Source organism: Chiloscyllium plagiosum, chromosome 37 (genome assembly GCF_004010195.1).
Source record: "Chiloscyllium plagiosum isolate BGI_BamShark_2017 chromosome 37, ASM401019v2, whole genome shotgun sequence".
Classification (NCBI taxonomy): Eukaryota; Metazoa; Chordata; class Chondrichthyes; order Orectolobiformes; family Hemiscylliidae; genus Chiloscyllium; species Chiloscyllium plagiosum.
Window position 1 is genome coordinate 25,845,128 of NC_057746.1, and position 20,484 is coordinate 25,865,611.

At 50.4% G+C, this 20,484-nt stretch overlaps 1 protein-coding gene across 2 annotated transcripts in view; it reads right to left on the bottom strand.

Moving 5' to 3' along the window:
- Nucleotides 1-8,683: 8,683 nt before the first annotated feature.
- Nucleotides 8,684-20,484, bottom strand: part of LOC122541401 (hepatocyte cell adhesion molecule-like) — a 32,993-nt gene continuing 21,192 nt past the window's right edge. Inside the window, exons 7-10 of one of the 2 annotated variants that reach the window (XM_043678142.1) lie at nt 16,420-16,524; nt 11,348-11,430; nt 9,703-9,752; nt 8,684-9,336 (exon numbers count right to left, since the gene is read on the bottom strand). In XM_043678142.1, the coding sequence (XP_043534077.1) occupies nt 9,306-9,336; nt 9,703-9,752; nt 11,348-11,430; nt 16,420-16,524 (269 nt within the window). In that variant the 3' untranslated portion in view covers nt 8,684-9,305. The remainder of the gene's footprint in view (nt 9,337-9,702; nt 9,753-11,347; nt 11,431-16,419; nt 16,525-20,484) is intronic. The other variant, XM_043678143.1, reaches the window with a different exon arrangement.

The following is a 20,484-nucleotide window of genomic DNA, read 5'->3' on the forward strand; positions in this document are numbered from 1 at the left end:
TGGCTGTTGATTTCTTTATAACAGTTTGTTCATGTCCCTTTCATCTCAGGTAGCACTTTATTCCAGAAAGGGTTATTGCTGAATCTTTCAATCCGGGAACAGTGGTGAAAGTTCTGAGGTTTACTGTATCCTCACACTTCAAGTCTCTTGGACCTGCTATCACTTGGATGAATCTGGAGGCTTTGAGGCTATATCTTCATAGGTGAGGAATTGAAATCCCTTGTTGTGAATCTCTGAGACAGTTTTAATGAGATTTGATGACCTACAATGTCACTAACATGGGGTTGGGGGGGAGCGGTGGTGTTGTTCTGAGGAATTTGTGTTGACTGTGATTGACTTTCAGTCTGCAATCTGCAGGATTCTCAACCCCAGTTTGCCTGTTAACCCATATTTGCCTCATGTTAATACGGAATATTAGAGTATGAGTTGCGATTATTATAGACCTGCCTAAAAACCGTGAACAGTGCAATTCAGAACCATGGAATCCTGTGGGTTTATTCACTTCCATGAGTTACTTGGAATTTGAACATTGTCCATTTTAAATTCCATAAGACAGTCTTGGTCTCCAACAAGATCACAAACCAAATTCGAAGGACCGTTTTACAAAGGAGAAGTGTCTTAAAGCGCATAAAGGTGAATAAATCCCCAGGACCTGATCAGGTGTACCCCAGCACTCTGTGGGAAGCTAGAGAAGTGATTGCTGGGCCTCTTGCTGAGATATTTGTATCATCGATAGTCACAGGTGAGGTGCCGGAAGACTGGGGCTTGGCTAACACAGTGCCATTATTTAAGATAGGTGGTAAGGACAAGCCAGGGAACTATAAATCGGTGAGACTGACATCAGTGGTGGGCAAGTTGTTGAAAGGAATCCTGAGGATTTACATGCATTTGGAAAGGCAAGAACAGATTAGGGATAGTCAACTTTGTGCATTGGGAAACCATGTCTCACTAACTTGATTTTTGAAGAAGTGACAACGATGTTTGGTGAAGACAGTCATTGTCTATCTGGTCTTCAGTAAAGTGTTTGATAAGGTTCCCCATGGGAGACTGATTAGCAAGGTTAGATCTCATGGAATACAGGGAGAACTAGCCATTTGGATACAGAACTGGCTCAAAGGTAGAAGACAGAGGGTGGTGGTGGAGGGTTGTTTTTCAGACCGGAGGCCTGTGACCACTGGAGTGCCACAAGGATCGGTGCTGGGTCCACAACTTTTCATCATTTATATAAAAGATTTGGATGTGAGCATAAGAGGTACAGTTAGTAAGTTTGTAAGACACCAAAATTGGAGGTGTAGTGGACAGCGAAGAGGGTTACCTCAGATTACAACAGGATCTGGACCAGATGGGCCAATGGGCTGAGAAGTGGCAGGTGGAGTTTAATTCAGATAAATGCGAGGTGCTGCAGAACTTATGCAATTAATGGAAAGGTCCTAGGGAGTGTTGCTGAACAAAGAGACCTCGGAGTGCAGGTTCATAGCTCTTTGAAAGTGGAGTCACAGGTAGATAGGATAGTGAAGAAGGTGTTTGGTATGCTTTCCTTTATTGGTCAGAGTATTGAGTACAGAAGTTGGGAGGTCATGTTGCGGCTGTACAGGACATTGGTTAGGCCTCTGGTGGAATATTGTGTAAAATTCTGGTCTCCTTCCCATCGGAAAGATGTTGTGAAACTTGAAAGGGTTCAGAAAAGATTTACAAGGATGTTGCCAGGGTTGGAGGATCTGAGCTACAGGGAGAGGCTGAACAGGCTGGGGCTGTTTTCCCTGGAGCGTTGGAGGCTGAGGGGTGACCGTATAGAGGTCCTTATGAGGGGCATGGATAGGATAAATAGACAAAGTTTTTTCCCTGGGGTGGGTGAGTCCAGAACTAGAGGTCATAGGTTTAGGGTGAGAGGGGAAAGATATTAAAAGAGACCTAAGGGGCAACGTTTTCACACAGAGGGTGGTACGTGTATGGAATAAGCTGCCAGGGGAAGCTGATAGAATGACAGTATTTGATGGCAGTGGGTTGACAGGGCAGTGAGTGGACTCTTGCCCCCAGGGTAGGGGGGCTGTGGAACCATCCCTCCCGTGTTGCCGGTGGCAGGGTTGATTGGCATCGGCGTGGCAGCGAGAGCGGGCGGCAGGCAGAGCGCGGTGGACCCGGTTTCTCCCGGCAGCAGTTGTCAAGACGTTTTCCCCCCCCCACCCACCCCCGGCGATCGGGGCCACGGCGGCAGCAGAGCTCCCTCTGGTGACCGGGGGAGGGCGGTGGTGGGCTCTTCAAGATGGCGACAGCCGGCAGCCGAAGCGGGACCCGGGGGCCTGGCCCCTGGCGGCCGGGTTCAGGGACCTTTGGAGTGTGGGCTCAGCGGCCAAGAGCTGGCACCGAAAGTGGGGCAACTCTCAGTTCGGTGGGTCCACCTGAGACTAGGCACCGGCGTGGCCTGGGTCAGGAAGACTGATGTTCCGAAGGTCTTGCTTCTCTATTCCTCTCATTTATTGAGGAAGTGCTGGAGGCTGGTGCAATCGCAACATTTGGGAATGTGAATAGGAAGGGTTTGGAGGGATATGGTACGTGTGACAATGAAGCTAATTCGTTTGGCCTGTCCATTACACTGCAAAACGCATTTGGATGGATATATGAATAGGAAGGGTTTGGAGGGATATGGGCCGGGTGCTGGCAGGTGGGACTAGATTGGGTTGGGATATCTGGTCGGCATGGACGGGTTGGACCGAAGGGTCTGTTTCCATGCTGTACATCTCTATGATTCTATAAGTGCCTTCCGGTTAAAAATACAGACAGTGGTCTCACTCCAGGATCATAATGTAAATTGGTCTTAGCCCGAGTTTGTAACATAGATTACAGGTCAAGCCTGGGATTGTAACATTACCAATAGATTAGGATGACACAAACTATGTATGTGGACAGTTAAACGGACCATTAATGTTACCATGGATTCGATATCCTGGTACTGGGCTCCAAATTCCAGGTAATAAAAATTTTTTTACAACTTTAACACTAACTGATGAGGCACAGTAAATTCTCTTGCAACAGTCAGCACACTCTGTCTCAGTTCCAATGACGCATAAAGACTCAATAGCTTTTTGTTTTGGTCGCACAGCGAGCTCAGAGATCAATCCTCCCACAGTAACACAATTGGGGGAACTCTAGTCTCCTGGTTATTAATTGTTTTTCTTTGTGTTTTTTTTTTCAAAGCGTCAATTGTATTGTCCTGCTGTTGTCGAAACCAATTGTTCAGTGTAGCAGGGGATCATATTTTATTTACTGCTTGCAGTTTTGGTCTCTTTCTCTCAGGAAGGATACTATTGTTATCAAGCGAGTGTAATGAATGCAAGAGCATAAGAAAGGGGGGGGGAGGGGGCAGGTGGTGGCCATTCTGCCCCTTTGAGCCTGCCCTGCCTTTCAATACGACAATGGCTGATCTCATCTCGACCTCAACTCCACTCCCCTGCCTGCTGTCCCATAACCCATCAACCCGTACATAATTAAAACTCTGTCTGTCTCCTCCTTAAATTTACTCTATTCCCCCCAGCATTCTGGCACTCTGGGATAGTAAAATCCACTGATTCCCGACTGTTTGAGAGAAATAATTTCTCCTCGTTTCTGTTTTAAATCTGCTCCTCCCTTACCCTGAAACGACGATCTCTCGTTCGAAATTTCTCCACAATTCCAACGTTTAAAAATAGTTGGATAAGTATTTGGAGTGGCTCAGTGGTTAGCACTGCTGCCTCACAATGCCGGGAACCCAGGTTCGATCCCTGCCTCGGGTGACTGATCTGTGTGGAGTTTGCGCGTTCCCCTGCGTGGCCTTGCTCCGGTTTCCTCCCACAGTCCAAAGGTGTGCAGGTCATGGGTGAGTTGGCCATGCTCAATTGCCCATTACTCTTTGGAGGGCTGGTATGGACTTGTTGGGCTGAAGGGCCTGTTCCCTCACACTAGAGAATCTAACCTAATCAAGTGCATGACAGGAAAGGTTTAGAGGGATGTAGGCTTGGAGCAGGCAGGTGGGGATAGTTTAGTTTGGGATTGTATTGGGTATGGTCTGGTTGGACTGAAGGGTCTGTTTGCGCACTGTCCCTCAATTAGATCTCCTCTCATTCTTCTGAATCCTAGAGAGTATGGGCCTAAAGTGTTCATACTCTCCTCACAAGACATCCCCATATCTCTGGAATCGATCTAGTGAACCTTCTCAATGCTCCTCCTGAAGGTGGTACACAGTACAGTAACACAATAATGTGGTCTTCCCAGTGCCTTGTGAAACTAACTGAAGCAACACTTCCCTACTTCTGTATTCTCCGAGGATTCACTCAGCTTGTTTCAGGGTGACTGGAGTCTCCACTAAAGACAGATTGGGTAAACTGTGTCTGTATTCTCTGGAGTTAAGCAGTGAGAGGTGAAATGAGGAGAATTTATTTTTACTCATAGGATTCCGAAGCTTTGGAACGCTCTAACCTCAGAGGGCCGTGTTGGAAGTTGAGGGCAGAGATTGAAAGATATCCGATGACCAGGTATAGAGGATTCTGGGGATGGGGTGGGTAAAAAGCATTGAAGTGTTCGATCCACGATGATTGTATGGCACGCTCAAAAGACTGAACAGCCTACTCCATTCCCTGCGTTCCCATCTCATGGGGTGGCACGGTGGTTAGCCCTGCTGCCTCACTGCGCCAGGGACCCAGGTTCGATTCCAGCCTCGGGGCGACTGTCTATGTGGAGTTTGCACATTCTCCCCGTGTCTGCGTGGGTTTCCTCCCACAGGCCAACGACGCACAGCTTAGATTACTTACAGTGTGGAAACAGACCCTTCGGCCCAACAAATCCACACCGACCGCCGAAGAGCAACCCACCCAGACCCATTCCCTTACATTTGACCCCTACACCTAACACTATGGGACAATTTAGCACGGTCAATCCACCCTAACCTACACATCCCTGAACACTATGGGACAATTCAGCATGACCAATCCACCCTAACCTACACATCCCTGAACACTATGGGACAACGTAGCACGGCCAATCCACCCTAACCTACACATCCCTGAACACTATGGGACAATTTAGCACGGCCAATTCCCCTGACCTACACATCCCTGAACACTATGGGACAATTTAGCACGGCCAATCCACCCTAACCTACACATCCCTGGGCACTATGGGGCAATTTAGCACAGCCAATCCACCCTAAGCTGGATTTTGTGGGTGGCACAGTGGTCAGCACTGCATAGTGTTCAGCGATGTGGAGGTTAGGGTGGATTGGTCAGGGGTAAATATAGGGGGGGGGTGGATTTTTCTTTTGAGGGTTGGTGTGAATCCACTGGGCTGAAGAATGACAAAGAATGCTGCACACAGGCAGATGCATTGGGTTTAATTTTCAATTGATGCCGGGAAAGGTCCCCCATATTGGAAAATAGAAATGTGACTCTTCCTTTCAAACAAGGGGGAAGCTAAGGCCAGTCAGCTTGACATCCATTCATGTGGCAATCTCTTAGTAAAAATGGCACTTAGTGATATCGGGCTGAGTCACCATGCTTTTGTGAAAGGGAAATTATTAAGCCGTTGGAGTTCTTTGAGGAAGTAGCAAACCGTGTGGAGGAAGGGGAACTTGGGGAGAGATTTAGATTCCCATTAAACATTGGCAAGGTTAAAAAATCTGAAGGAAAAGTAAGAGCTCATAATGTTGGCATGGATAGGGAATTGGTTAGCCAATAGGAGCGCAGAGCAGGAGTGACTGGGATACCTCTGGGGTTGGCAGGGGTAATGGGTGGTGTGCTCCAGGGATCGGCACTTGGCCATCAAGAATTATTTACAGTTTATACCCAGGACTTGGGAGTGCAGGGCCCAAGTGGATGGGAATGTCGACATGGCAGGGGTGGGGGGGAATGAAACCTGCAGATGCTGGAACGCAAAGGAGACAGGCAGGGGGCTGGAAGAGCACTGCGAGCCAGGCAGCGTCAGGAGGTGGAGAAGGCAACGTTTCCGGCGTAACCTGACAAAGCTTTTCACTGTGCCTCAGTAAACGTGACAATAAATTCAATTCAAATCCATTCACCCCCTCGTTCGGGATGGAATGTTTAAGCATAGAGCGCTTGCAGGATTGGGAGGTGCAGAGGGATCTGGGTGTCCCGATACATGAATCTGAAAAGGTTGGTTCGCGGGTAAGGCCAAGTGATGAGGGAAGTGAGTAGCAAGTTGCGATTTATTGCAGAGGAGTGGGATGCAGGAGGAGGGATAGTGCGTACGCGGTGTTTATAAAGTTGGTGAGGCCGTGCCAACTGGGGTGGTGTCTACAGCTTCGGTCACATCTTGTTGGCAGAAAGTAAATCCGTTTGAGCGAGAGTTCGCCTCGCATGTGAAGGAATGAGAGGCAATCTTGTTGGAACATCTCGTATCCTGGGATGACTTGACCGGACGGCTGCTGTGGGAGAGACCAGAGAGCACAGAGGCAGACCGCTGGGCAGGGGAAGCACATAGATAGAGGGAGGTGGGCTGTCTGTGGACACACGGGGGGAGGGGGGTGGGGGGTGCGATCTGGGCTGGAGGTGGTCGCAGGCCGCCCCCAGGGATGGCAAAGGAGGGTTTTTATTTTCATCTGCCAAACCACCAATGTTTTCAATGTACTTTTCTTCTGACAGAGCACACCCGGCTTGTGAGATGCCTTTGTCCGACCATGGGCACCGTGCCTGCTGAGTTTTAGTTGAGCTGCCAATCCCGGCCTGGTCAGAATGTGGGCACGTCAGACCGGCATGTGGCACTACTGCCAAGCCATTCCTGTCACCCCCCGCCGTGTGTGTGTCTTCGGGGAGCTGCGTTTCCCACCCTGGGCTTCAGCACCCTGAAGTCACAGAATATCCCTACAAGGCCGCTCGGCCCATCGAGGCTGCGCCGACCCTCCACCCTGTCCCTGTAACCCCGCATTTACCATGGCGAACCCACTCACCCCACACAAAGCAGTGCAGTGGCTCAGTGGTGAGCACTGCTGCCTCACTGCGCCAGGGACTCAGGTTCGATCCCAGCCTCGGGCGACTGTCTGTGTGGAGCTTGCACATTCTCCCCCCGTGTCTGCGTGGGTTTCCTCTCACAGTCCAAAGATCTGTAGGTCAGGGTGGATTGGTTATGCTCAGTTGCCCCTTAGTGTCCAGGGATGTGAAGGTTAGGTGGGTTAGCCATGGGGATTGGGTGTTCAGAGAATCAGTGTGGATTAAAGGGATTTGATTATGATGATTTCTATGAAAGCCTTACATATGTTCCTCAGTACCCGTGGCCTCCTGCCTTAGAGAAAGGAATCCTATGTACTGAGCCACAGCCAGTACTATATTGTCCACAGGAAAACAGAGCTCCTTCTCTGTCTACTCTATAACCAGGAGAAAATCCCAGGCTGGAGTCGGGAGATGGGAGGACCACAGTGTCTTGATGTGACCTCCCAGTGTCTGTGTGTGTGTGTGTCAAGCCAGTGGCCAGTGTAAGAGTCCTTTCTTGTTTCCCATCGGCCTCCCCTCCTCCTGGTTGCACTGTGTTTGAGCACCTCCAGCCTATCGGCTCTCACTGCCATGTGATCTCCCAAAGAATGAGGGCTGGCATTTTCAGAGAAACCCGTCAAATCCAGACAAGGTTAGATGCAGGGAGGATGTTCCCGCTGAGCCGGGGAGTCTAGACCCAGGAGGTCACAGACCAAACCGCTCGGGACTGAGATGGGGAGAGGAGCGGGAATTCCTGACCACTGAAAAGAGTCGACTCCAAGTGACTGGAATGTTTTCAAGAAGATTGGGTCCAGCACTTTTGGGCTAAAGAGCTCAAACAGTGCACGATGGGGGAATAGAAACAAGAGGCTGGTCGAGTTGGATAATCAATCATAGAGATGGACAGCACAGAAACAGACTTTCAGTCCAACTCACCCATGCCGACCAGTTATCCTAATCTAATCTAGTTCCATTTGCCAGCACTTGACCCATATCCCTCTAAACCCTTCCTAATCATATACCCATCCAGATGCCTTTTAAATGCGGTAATTGTACCAGCCTCCACCACTTCCTCTGGCAGCTCGTTCCATACACGCACCACCCTCTGTGTGGAAAAAGTCCCCACTTGGTTCCCTTTTATATCTTCCCCCTCTCACCCTAAACCTATGTCTTTCTAGTTTTGAACTCACTCCACCCTCGGGAAAAGACTTTGCCTATTTACCCTATCCATGCCCCTCATGATTTTGTAAACCTCTAGGAGGTCACCCCTCAGCCTCCGATGCTCCAGGGAAAACAGCCCCAGCCTGTTCAGCCTCTTCCTGTAGCTCAAACCCTCCAACTCTGGCAACATCCTTCAAAAGCTTTCTGAACCCTTTCCAGTTTTACAACGTCTTTCCGATAGGAAGGAGACCAGAATCGAATTCAGTATAACCAAAAGTGACCTGAGCTTGTACAGCCGCACCATGACCCTCCCGACTCCGACACTCAACGCACTGACCTATAAAGGCAAGTGGACTAAATGACTCCATCACAATCCTGTCTACCTGTGACATAATGATTGGTGGAACAGGTTTGAAGGGCCGAATGGCCAATCCCGCAGCTGGTTAATGTTTGTTACGATGAGAGTTGTTTGCTTATGTGGAAAGGAACTGGCTGAACCACTGTGTTAGATCAGGTGTAACAACGCACTGAAAAACGCCAACATATCGAATAACCACACGACCACGTTAACCGGTGCTCCAAGAGGCTGATATTATTGGAGAAGTTTCATTTTAAATTGCAAGGGTCAGATTTTCACTGGGCCAGAGAGCTTTCCCGTTGCAATGGCCTTATGAAACAAGGGGGTGGGGGACAGTAGTCAGTGGACGGAGGTCGCGTTATGGTTAGCACCGATGAGATCCCTTCACTGGATTAGTGTTCCTGAGTTTGGACAGTTGCTTCTTGCCTGTTCCACACCTCTTTTTTCAAAAAAAATTTAATCTTTCATCGCATGTGGGTGTCACTAGCTGGGTCAGCAGTCAATGCCCATCCCTAATTCCTCAAAGAGCAGTTAGGAGGCTCTGGGGCTGGACTCACACACAGGATTTGCTGACGAACCTGAACAAGATGGCGTTCTGCTCCAGACTTTCACGGCCATCAGGAGACGTTCAATTCTGAGATTCATCCTCGAACCCAAATTCTGTGATTTGAAGCCCGGAACATTAGCAGGCTCTCTGGATGAACCGTTTGGCGATAATACCCACATCCCCCCCCCCAGGGTTTGTCACTTCCCTTTTCCTTTAGGGCGAATTCTTCCTGGTGAAAGGGTGGCAATATTTGGGATCGGGTTCCCCACGTTGGATGGCAGTGCTGCTAGGTCTGATGGGGTTCCTCCTCACAGTGCCTGCAGAAGGAAGATAAAAGGGTGATATGCCATTGAGAAAACCAAAGCTTGGGGAGCCTGCGCAGTGTCAGGCTGGGAGGAGGTGGGGACTGCAGATGCTGGTGATCAGAGTCGAGAGCGTGGGGCTGGAAAAGCACAGCAGGGTCAGGCAGCGTCCGAGGGGCAGGAGAATGAGGGGCTTATGCCCGAGACGTTGACTCTCCTGCTCCTCGGATTCTGCCTGACCCTGCTGTGCTTTTCCACACTCTCTCGACAGGGTCAGGCTGGTCTCCAGCAGCGATTCGGCGCAACCGTGCAGCCAGCCTGTTACTGCTGGTCGAGTTAAGGAAGGGGTGGGTGACCAATCACAGGCGATGGACACTGTACCTTGTGTTCAATCCATTTTCTTCAGAAACTGCTTGTAGCGGCACCTGCTCCTTTGGGGATCAATAAGAAACTCCGATCAGTGAAATCGTTCCAACAATTATCCTCATCCCTCTGGGTCAGTTCATGGCACAAAGATGACCCCAGGTTCACAAAGCAGCCCAATTTCCAACTGAGTTTGGGGCAGCACAGTGGCTCAATTGGCAGACATCTCGCATCCCACTCGCCTCCAAGGTCACTCCCCCATCAAATACATCAGTACAAGTTGTGTCTCATATCCCTTAGTTTGAGTATTACACTCTCTTTGCTCTGACTTGGATGCTTGTGACGTCTCTGCCTTGAGACAGGCAGCTTTTCATGGTTGTCAGTATTAAACAGTTAAGAGGCGAGGCGGTTTGCAACGTATTTCTGCAGTCTTCACTTTGGGCAAAGGGTGGCACGGGTTGCTCAGTGGTTAGCACCGCTGCCACACAGCGCCAGGGACCTGGGTTCAATTCCCACCTCGGGTGACTGCATGGGTTTCCACCCAGGGATACACAAGTTAGGGTGGATTGGCCGTGCTAAATTGCCCCATAGTGTTCAGGGATGTGTAGGTTAGGGTGGATTGGCCATGCTAAATTATCCCATGGTGTTCAGGGATGTGAAGGTTAGGGTGGGTTGACCGTGCTAAATTGTCCCATAGTGTTCAGGGGTGTGTAGGTTAGGGTGGATGGGCCATGCTAAATTGTCCCATAGTGTTCAGGGATGTGTGGGTGAGCCATGGGAGATATTGGGTAAAGGGTGTGGGTGGAAAGCTCCTCAGAGGGGTGGTGTGGACTCGACGGGCTGAATGGCCCACTTCCAACGCTGTAGGGATTGTAACTGAATGGCACAGAGTTAACGGGGAGTGGCGTTTTGACTTTTCATCATTTATCTTCCGTCCCTAGTTGCTGTTGAGAAGGTGGGGGTGAGCTGCCTTCTCGAACCGCTGCAGTCTGTGTGGCCAGGGCAGTGAAGGGATAGTGATATAGATAATTCCCAATCTGGGTGGTTACTGTCATAAAACACCTTCAGGGTCTTTCCAGGACTTTTACAAATCGGGCATGAAGCTGAAAACATGGTCAAGAGGGAAGGTCTGGAAGACAGCCATTCCACAGGCTGAGGCCATTGGACCCGTCACATCCATACCCACTCTCTGAACAAGCCCATTACCGAGTTGCCATTCTCCTCTGCGACCCTGTGCATTGGGATTGAATCAGTGAGCACCTCTGTGAATACTGAAAGGAGGAGGGAGGTGGGGGGAGAGAGAGAGAGAGAGAGAGAGAGATGGAGACAGGAAGTGAGGTGGAGGAGAAGCTCAGGGAAGGAACTGCAGAGCTTAAGGATGAGATAGATGAAGTTACGACCTCACCTTACGGTGGATCGATTCCAAGCAGGGAATTGTGGGTTGTGCGGGCTGGAGGAGATGCCCGACATTGGGTGGGGTGAGGGGAACGGAAGGATCCGGAAACAAGGCTGAGGATTTGAAACCCGAGATGTTCCTGTACCAGGAGTGCCACCTGCACCTGGGTAATGGGTGAAAGGGGATTGATGTGATATTGGCAGCAGGCCCTGGGACAACTTACAGAGGAGACCATAACCAGCTTGTCTTTCCTATCCCGATACTTACAGGTCCCACGGGCTGGTCGGGATTCTCCTTAGTTGGTTCCTCAGCTGAGCCTCTCAGTTGCTGCGTTCTCCTCTGTTTTCTGTCTGTGTGGGCCGCAAAATGAGATGTGTTAATTCACGGATGAGGTGTACCACGTTTGGAGCGATTGGAGTGGTGGGGAGGGGTGGGGGGAGGGAGGAGGCAATGCACAACTGGTATTATCGCAGGACTATTAATCCAGAGGTTCCTGAAGAAGGGCTTATGCCCGAAACATCGACTCTCCTGCTCCTCGGACGCTGCCTGACCTGCTGTGCTTTTCCAGCACCTCACTCTCGACTCTTGACTCTCCAGCATCCGCAGTCCTCACTTTCTCCTATTAATCCACTATCCCAGGTGAGGTCCTGGGAACCCTGGGTTCGAGTCCCACTGTGGAATTTTAGTTAGAGTCATAGAGATGTACAGCATGGAACCAGACCCTCTGGTCCAACCCGTCCATGCCGATCAGATATCCCAACCCAATCTAGTCCCACCTGCCAGCACCCGGCCCATATCCCTCCAAACCCTTCCTATTCATATCCATGTCCCCTCATGATTTTGTAAACCTCTATAAGGTCACCCCTCAGCCTCCGACGCTCCAGGGAAAATAGTCCCAGCCTGTTCAGCCTCTCCCTGTAGCTCAAACCCTCCAACCCTGGCAACATCCTTGTATGGTTTCCTCCCACAGTCCAAAGATGTGCAGGTTAGAGTGAGGCCAGGGTGAATTGCCCATAGTGTTAGGTGAAGGGGTAAGTGTAGGGGAATTGGACTGGGTGGATTGCTCTTCGGAGGGTCGGTGTGGGCTTGTTGGGCTGAAGGGCCTGTTTCCACACTGTAGGGAATTTAATCTAATCTAAATCTTTTATGAACCTTATAGAGAATCCGAATTTGGAGTGTAAGGGTGACAAGTGTGAGTGTTGGTGGTGGTCTAGCCTACACGTGACTCCAGACCCACACCAATATGGTTGCCCCTGAACAATGGGTCAATACCCGTTGGGCAATAAAGGGATGGATGATAAATATCAGACCAGTCAGCGACCCCCACATCCTGTGGAATGACTAACTGGGGTGGTACGGTGGCTCAGTGGTTAGTACTGTTGCCTCACAGCATCAGGGACCTGAGTTCGATCCCAGCCTCGGACGACTGTCTGTGTGGAGTTTACACGTTCTCCCAATGACTGCATGGCTTTCCTCCGGGTGCTCCGGTTTCCTCCCACAGTCCAAAGATGTGCAGGTCAGGGTGGATTGGCCATGCTAAATTGCCTGTAGTGTTAGGTGCATTAGTCAGGGGTAAATGTAGGGTAGGGGAATGGGTCTGGGTGGGTTACTCTTCAGAGGGTCAGCGTGGACTTGTTGGGCCGAAGGGTCTGTTTCCATCCAGTAGGGAACTTAGTAAAGAGTTCACGAGTGGTTGGGTGGGTTCAGCTCCAGGGCTGACAGTACTTTTGTTGCTGCAGGAGGATGAGCTGTCCACTGAAAGGCCATCAGGGTGTGCGTTACCAGCCTTCGTAAAATCTTGCTGAAACCAAAAGGAGACCCTTTCAGCTGGCAGCTGTATTCGGGCAGGCGAACCACCCAATCCAACACCCTCCTTTCTCAATCCTTCCCTTACTCCCTCTCACGGGATGTGACAAGACCAGCATTTACTGACCACCCCGAATCGCCCAGTTTAGAGTCAATCACGTCGCTCTGAACCCGGAGTCACATGTCGGACAGGCGGGGTAAGGAGGCAGATTTCCTGGCTACAGTGAACAAGATGGGTTTTCACGACATTGGGGGTCAGTTCTGTTTTTGACAATTCCAGACTTTCAAAACATAAATTGAACTCCAATCTCTCCATCTGCTAGAGTGGGATTTGAACCCCTGGAGTGTTGTCTGGGATCACTGATGCAGTGACATTACCGCTATGCGCTGCCACATTGAATATCTCACCTGATCCCCTTGCGAACTGTGTCATCAGCATTACATTTTCTTGCTGGATGAAGACAGATACTAAGGGTGGCTCGGTGGTTAGCACTGCTTCCTCATAGCACCCAGGTTCGATTCCACCCTCGGGCGACTGACTGTGTGGAGTTTGCACATTCTCCCCGTGCCTGCGTGGGTTTCCTCCGGGTGCTCCGGTTTCCTCCCACAATCCAAAAATGTGCAGGTTCAGGGTGGACTGCCCGTAGTTTTAGGTGCATTAGTCAAGGGTAAATATGGGGAATGGGAATGGGTGGGTTGCTTTTCAGAGGGTTGGCATGGACTTGTTGGGCCGAAGGGCCCGTTTCCCATACTGTAGGGAATCTAATCTAAAATGCCCAGAGATGTACACGCCCAGGTAGGTTATCCACAGCAAACACAGAATGATAAGAGTTTGGGTGGGTTGCTCTTTGGAAGGGAGGAGTTGTGGACCTGATGGGCCAAATGACCTACTTCCAGATGGTAAGCACCCAGATTCAAAGCACCCATTTGGTACCTCAGTCCTAGCCTCTGTGTAAATCCCCTCTTAGGCTCCCACCACTGTCTCTGCTTACCACTGGTGAAATTCTCGGGTACTTGTTTTAACACTGCGGCGGGGGGGGGGGGAGGGTTTGGAATTCACACCAAGGGCCTGAAAATGGCGGGACGCAGCGAAACGATGAGGTGAGGCAAAAAGACAAACCTCGCAAAGGGGAAGTGTGGATCCCAGGGAGGAAGTGAGATTCGGAGATCTGCTGTCTCACGGGAAACAGCAAGGCAGAAAATCCTAGCACAAGCGTCTCTCTTCGACACGTCAAAACTTGCGCCGAACTTTGAACAGTTCAGGAAATATTCGGTGCAAGTGCCCCCCCCCCCACCAAATAAAAGGCACCCTGCTGGTGTGTTTAATCTCTCCTCCTCAGGCGTCAGCTTTCTGGTTGGGAAATCCTGATCCGACACCGAGGAATTTTCCAGGAGTAGCCTCCCGCTCCGTGCTGGAACGTCTACATCAGAAATACCTGATGGGTGTGTGTTGGTGAAATGTCACCAGACTTTGAGCGTTACAACAGAGTTGGGCTATTGCATCAGTTCCCCTTAAGCTTGCCTCACTGTTAACAGAGAGGGAAAGGTCACAGAGGAGGGAGGCCATTCAGCCCACCCTGGCTGACTCCGCGCCCCCTCCCTGCCCCACCCCGGACAGCACGCCCATCGCGCCCAAACACACATTGGGAATCGACCCCGTGTTGAGCGGGCGCGGCTGCCGCAGACTCACACTGAATCGGTAAACACGGCACACGAGAATGAGGTCGATGAGAGAATGAGAATCCCCTCTGCCCAGGCCGCTGTGGAAAGCCCCTGCCAGTCTGTTACTGCTTCATGACCCACGGGGGGGCAGAGCGGCGGAAGTTGGCCGTTCAGCCCCACCAAGTCTGCCCCGCCCTCCAACGAAATAATGGCTGGCCCCATGATCTGCGTTCCTTCCTTTTCCCAGTGACCCTGGATTATCTCAGCCTTGAATACACTTTATCACCCAGAGGGAAATAGGTCTGGGTGGGTTACCCTTCAGAGGGTCAGTGTGGACTTGCTGGGCCGAGGGGCCTGTTTCCACACTGTAGGGAATCTAGTCTAATCTAATATGCTCTGAGAAAAGAAATTCCTCATTGCTGTCTTAAACATGTGACCCTTTACCCCTGAAATGATACCCTCAGGACCCAGACTCTCCACAAGGGGATCCATCCCTTATTGCATCCGCCCATTAAGTGTCTGGTCTGTGAACAAGGTCGCCTCTCGTCCTTCTGCACTCCAATGAGCACTGGCTCAAACCCCTCCCCAGAAGACAGCCTCTCTCCGTACCAGAGATAGAGCCCAGTGAACCTTCTCTGGACTGCCCCCAAATGTCGGCATCTGTCCTTAGAGAAAGGGAACCGGTTAACTGTTGAAAGCATTCCTGCTGAGCTCAGGCTGAGTGGGTTTCCCAGAGAGAAGCCAAAAAGCAGAAGTTTTGCAAATGAGCTGCTAGAATTCGAATTAAGCTTCACTGCCAACAGTGGGCTGTTGGAGGACGAGGATAACTCTCTCCCGCTCTCAGGCTGAGTCCGTAGGTGGCTGTACAGACAGGTTCAGGCTACATTCTTTAAATATTGTGAGGGGTTCTGGTCTAGTCCTCAACGAATCAAAAGCTGTCTTTATGGGAGGGGTGTGACAGCAGAATCGTCAGCTACAATTCAAAGTCTAGAAGCAGTGAGAAACTTCCGACAGTTCAGTGGGGCAGAGGTTATGATACAAGTTCAGGTAGGCGACAAAGTACCAACTGGGAAGGCAAGATGCATTTCCTTGTCATTCATTGAAGGTGTACAGCAGGCTGAAGTCAGTGACAAAGCGCAAGGGGGACAACTGAAAAGGAAAGGGACAGAAATCCATGCTGCGTGCCCATTACATCAGCCCCCTATTCAAAAATCTGACCTTTGCGTTCAAATCCCTCGTGATCTAACTCTCTCCAGGATTTACCATCCTGCCGGCTATCAGAGGTCTCCCACCTCTGCTCTCTCACCCTATCATTTAGGGTGGCACAGTGGTTAGCACTGCTGCCTCACAGCGCCAGAGACCTGGGTTCAATACCCGCCTCAGGCGACTGTCTGTGTGTTTGCACATTCTCCCCCGTGTCTGCGTGGGTTTCCTCCGGGTGCTGCGGTTTCCTCCCACAGTCACAAAGATGTGTAGGTCAGGTGAATTGGCCATGCTAAATTGCCCGTAGTGTTAGGTGAAGGGGTAAATGTAGGGGAATGGGTCTGGGTGGGTTGCGCTTCGGAGGGTCGGTGTGGACTGGTTGGGCCGAAGGGCCTGTTTCCACACTGTAAGTAATCTAATCTAGTAATCATTGACAGCACTGTCTTCAGCTATCAGAGTCCCTTCCTTAAAAACCCTGTGCCTCCCTCTTTGCCTTCAAACCTTTACCTTTCGAGCAGCGATACAAACACCTTGTCCTTTCCATCAGTGTCCAGGTTTATCTGACTATCCTCCAGGGAAGTGCTTTGGGACATTTAAGCCACTTTAGAATTTGCACAAATACAAAATATTGTTGCAATTTTAAACCAACCTGTAGGACGATTACTTACATATATAAACATAAAGGGCAAAGAATGCGCCACAAAGCGTCATTGGCACAAAGACAGCAGGAAGTATACTTGATAGTAGATCATTTGGTGGTTCACATCCTTTACCTGTCAAGACAAAGTTGTACGTAGACCCCGTGAATATTCGTTTTAGACTAGATTAGATTCCCTGCAGTGTGGGAACAAGCCCTTCGGCCCAACCAGTCCACACCGACCCTCCGAAGAGCAACCCACCCAGACCCAGTCCCCTCTGACTAATGCACCTAACACTACGGGCAATTTCTCACGGCCAATTCACCTGGCCAGAACATCTTTGGACTATGGGAGGAAACCGGAGCACCCAGAGAAACCCTCGCAGACACGGGGAGAACGTGCAAACTCCACACAGTCAGTTGCCTGAGGCGGGAATTGAACCTGGGTCCCTGGTGCTAACCACTGGGCCACCGTCCGATCTGCGTACCACTTGTTATTTCTAACTAATGATAAGAAGTTCCAAATGTCATGACACAGTGATGAACCCTTCTATTAATTAAACCAAACACCCAGAAAAGCTCACCTCGCCTTGTAATCTGTTAAAACATGAATGACAGAAAACTCTCAACTTTAACTATTTAAAGAAAAAAATATCAATTTTATTCTTTAACTCTAAAATGAACATTAAACAAGAACTATTTACAACTTCAAGCCTCCTCTGTCTTAAAGATTTGTTATCTATCTCCCATTCTATAACAATATACTGATCTGAGAAAGGGCCTATTAAATTCACAGTAACTCAACGTTCAAATCCAGACAGCGGTGCCGATCTCCTGGCGTCTTCTGCTGCACCGATTTTTCATATGAAAGAAGGTACCTTTCAGAGCGTTGTCTGAAAATGGCTAATGTCCAAAATAGCTGCTTTTTCATCCTCCACAACATCGGATCATCTCGTTGGTTCAATGTTGTCAAAACAGTAAAATTCAAATTCAAGTGGGTTTTCGTATCTTGCGGGATAACTTAAACTGCAAAAACCGCGAGGTAATCTGAGTTACAGCCCAAAATGCTGCACCTTCCAATGTTCCAGCACACTCTGTGATGTGACAGAAGCTGGCCAGGTTTCACTCTCCCTTACAGGTACAGTGCACGCTTTCAACTTCATCATGCAAAAACAACCCTGCTTCCTGGGTGAAATACCCCGGGCAGGCGAGAAGCTGGGAATTCCGCAATGAACAACCCACATCCTGACTCCCCACGGCCCTGCGCACCGAGGCACAAGCCAGGAGGAGTGTGACGGAATTCCGTCGCCCTTGCCTGGTGTAGGTCCGACAACGCTCGAGAAGCTTGACGTGGATAAAGGAGCCAACCCACCCACCCGCTCCAGCACTGACTCACAGTGACAGGAGTATCCCCATGATCATGCTCTGTCCAAGCCCTGTGGCCTCTACCACCTTGGGAAAGCAAGGCAGTTAACACATGGGAACACTGTCACCTGTGCCTTGGAATTATACCATCCATTCGCTGCCAGTGGGATTCATTCCCACGGATCACTGCGGCAATAGCACCTACATTAGGTGGATTGCAATGTTCCACGAGGAACCCACAGGCACTTCCTCCTGGGTAATCAGAGATGGGTACTACATGCTGTCCCAGACCCGTGGACTACAGGGTGAAATCTATTAAAATTCTCTCTGAACAGCAGCATCGGGACAGACAGCTTGGGCCGAACGGCCTCTTCTGTGCTGTAACCAGTCTATTCTCCAATGTCTGCAGAGCAAGTCAACTGACTGTAGGCTCCAAAGTGAATCGATAAACACAACGAATACTTGAAGTCTTCAGTTTGTAAAGATCATTCAGGCCATCATTCCTGTGCTAGCCCTTTAAAAGAGCCACCCAGTTAGACTCACTGCCTGGTCCTTTCCCAGGGTCCTGCAAATTCCTCCTTTTTGAATCCTAATTCAACGTCCTTTCAAAGTCACGACTGAAACTGCGCATCCACCTGTGGTGCAGATGTTCTCCTGAACTGCACTGTTCCTCGATGAAACAGGTAGGACTTGAACACAGGTCTGAGGTAGGGACACTACCACTAGAGTCGCTCTGCTTGTGGCATTAAAAGGAATTCTCCCGATCTCTGCATTTCCCCAGCTCCCAGCCCCTCCTCCCCCACTGACTCTCCTCCAATCCACAGGCCCCTCTGAATTCTCGGATGATCCCGAAAGTGCGTTGCCGAGTCACTGTCAGCTGTGCCTGGACCCCAAATTCCAAGATTCCCTCCTTGAAACGATTCAGTCTCCCTCCCTCCCTCCCTCATTCACCCCTGGCACTGGAGGTGGGGGTGGGGGGGTCACCAGGTTGATTCGGGAGTTGAGGCAGTTGACTGAAGAGCAGAGATTCAGTAACCAGGGACTACAGTCTTGGGATTTGTAGGAATGAGGGGGTATCTTATAGAAACACATTCAGGGCGACTCCTGTATCCGCGGAATTGGTTTCCCCGGTTTCAGTTACCTACGGTTTACCGCAGACTGAACATATTGCAGGGAACGTTCTAGAACCAGGGACCGGGGGGCTGCTGGGAAGGCAAACTTCACATTTAAATGACTAGGTTCACACCTATCTGCCATTTCAGTTCTCCACAGAAGGCTTTTGGAACGTAACCCCAGCAACTATGGGGACACTACTGTACAATTATGAAGGAAATCGATAAGAGAAGCGAGGGGGTTGTTTCCACGGGGAAGCGAGAACCAGGGGCCACAGCCTCAAAGTAATGGGGGGAGCAGGTTGAGGACTGAGCTGAGGAGGAACCTCTTCACTGAGAGGGTTGTGAATCCGTGGAAGGCCCTGCCCAGTGACGCAGTTGAGGCTGTCTCGCTGAATGTTTTTTATAGGCAAAGATAGGTTTTTGAACAGTGAAGGGATGAAGGGTTAGGGTGAGCGAGCGGGTAAGTGGAGCCGAGTCCACGAGAAAGACCGGCCGTGACCTTATTTTGGGGCGGGCATGGTGCCTCACAGCGCCAGGGACCCGGGTTCGATCCCACCTCTCGGGGCGACTGTCTGCGTGGAGTTTGCACATTCTCCCCGTGTCTGCGTGGGTTTCCTCCCACAGTCCGAAGATGTGCAGGTCAGGGTGAATTGGCCATGCCAAATCGTCCCATAGTGTTAGGTGCATTAGTCAGAGGGAAATGGGTCTGGGTGGGTTACTCTTCGGAGGGTCGGTGTGGACTTGTTGGGCCGAAGGGCACTGTAGGGAATCTAATCTAATCTATTGAATGGCGGAGCGGGCCAGAGGGACCGAACGGCCAACTCCTGCCCTTGATTCTTATGTTCTCCTTAAGCAAAGTTTGCTTTTTAGTCCTTTTAAAGCTTTCTTCTTTTGGCGGAGCGTCCGGTGTCCACATTCCACCAGTGAAGCAACACTGAACTTGACTCGACATTAAAACACTCTCCTTTCACTCAGTGATGCATTAACCACGCAGACAGATTCCCATGTGTTCCCAGCAGTGTTCCTGCCTCCGAACTGGGGAACGGTTGGTGACACTGGCTGGACCTTGGGAATGAGACACAAAGTTCTCACCTGAGGGTTGCTGAAAAACTCACGGGTTTGTCAAACGGGCTTGCCTTGCGGTGAAACAGGATGGACTTGCAAGGCGAGGATGCTGTTCAGTTGCAAGTGAATTTTGATTGGTGGAGCTATTGTCCAACTGTTGTGGATTAGATTAGGTTCCCTACAGTATGGAAACGGGCCATTTGGCCCAACAAGTCCACACTGACCCTCCGAAGAGTAACCCACCTCAGACCCATCCCCCTACCCTATATTTACCCCTGACTAATGCAGCTAACACTATGGGGCAATTTAGCACGGCCAATTCACCCTGACCTGCACATCTTTGGACTGTGGGAGGAAACCGGAGCACCTGGAGGAAACCCACGCAGACATGGGGAGAATGTGCAAACTCCACACAGACAGTCGCCTGAGGCTGGAATCGAAACCGGGTCCCCTGGCGCTGTGAGGCAGCAGTGCTAACCACTGAGCCACCGTGCCATCATTGACTTTCCATCCATTAGCGTGTTGAATTTTGTGACAGATAAGGACAGCCA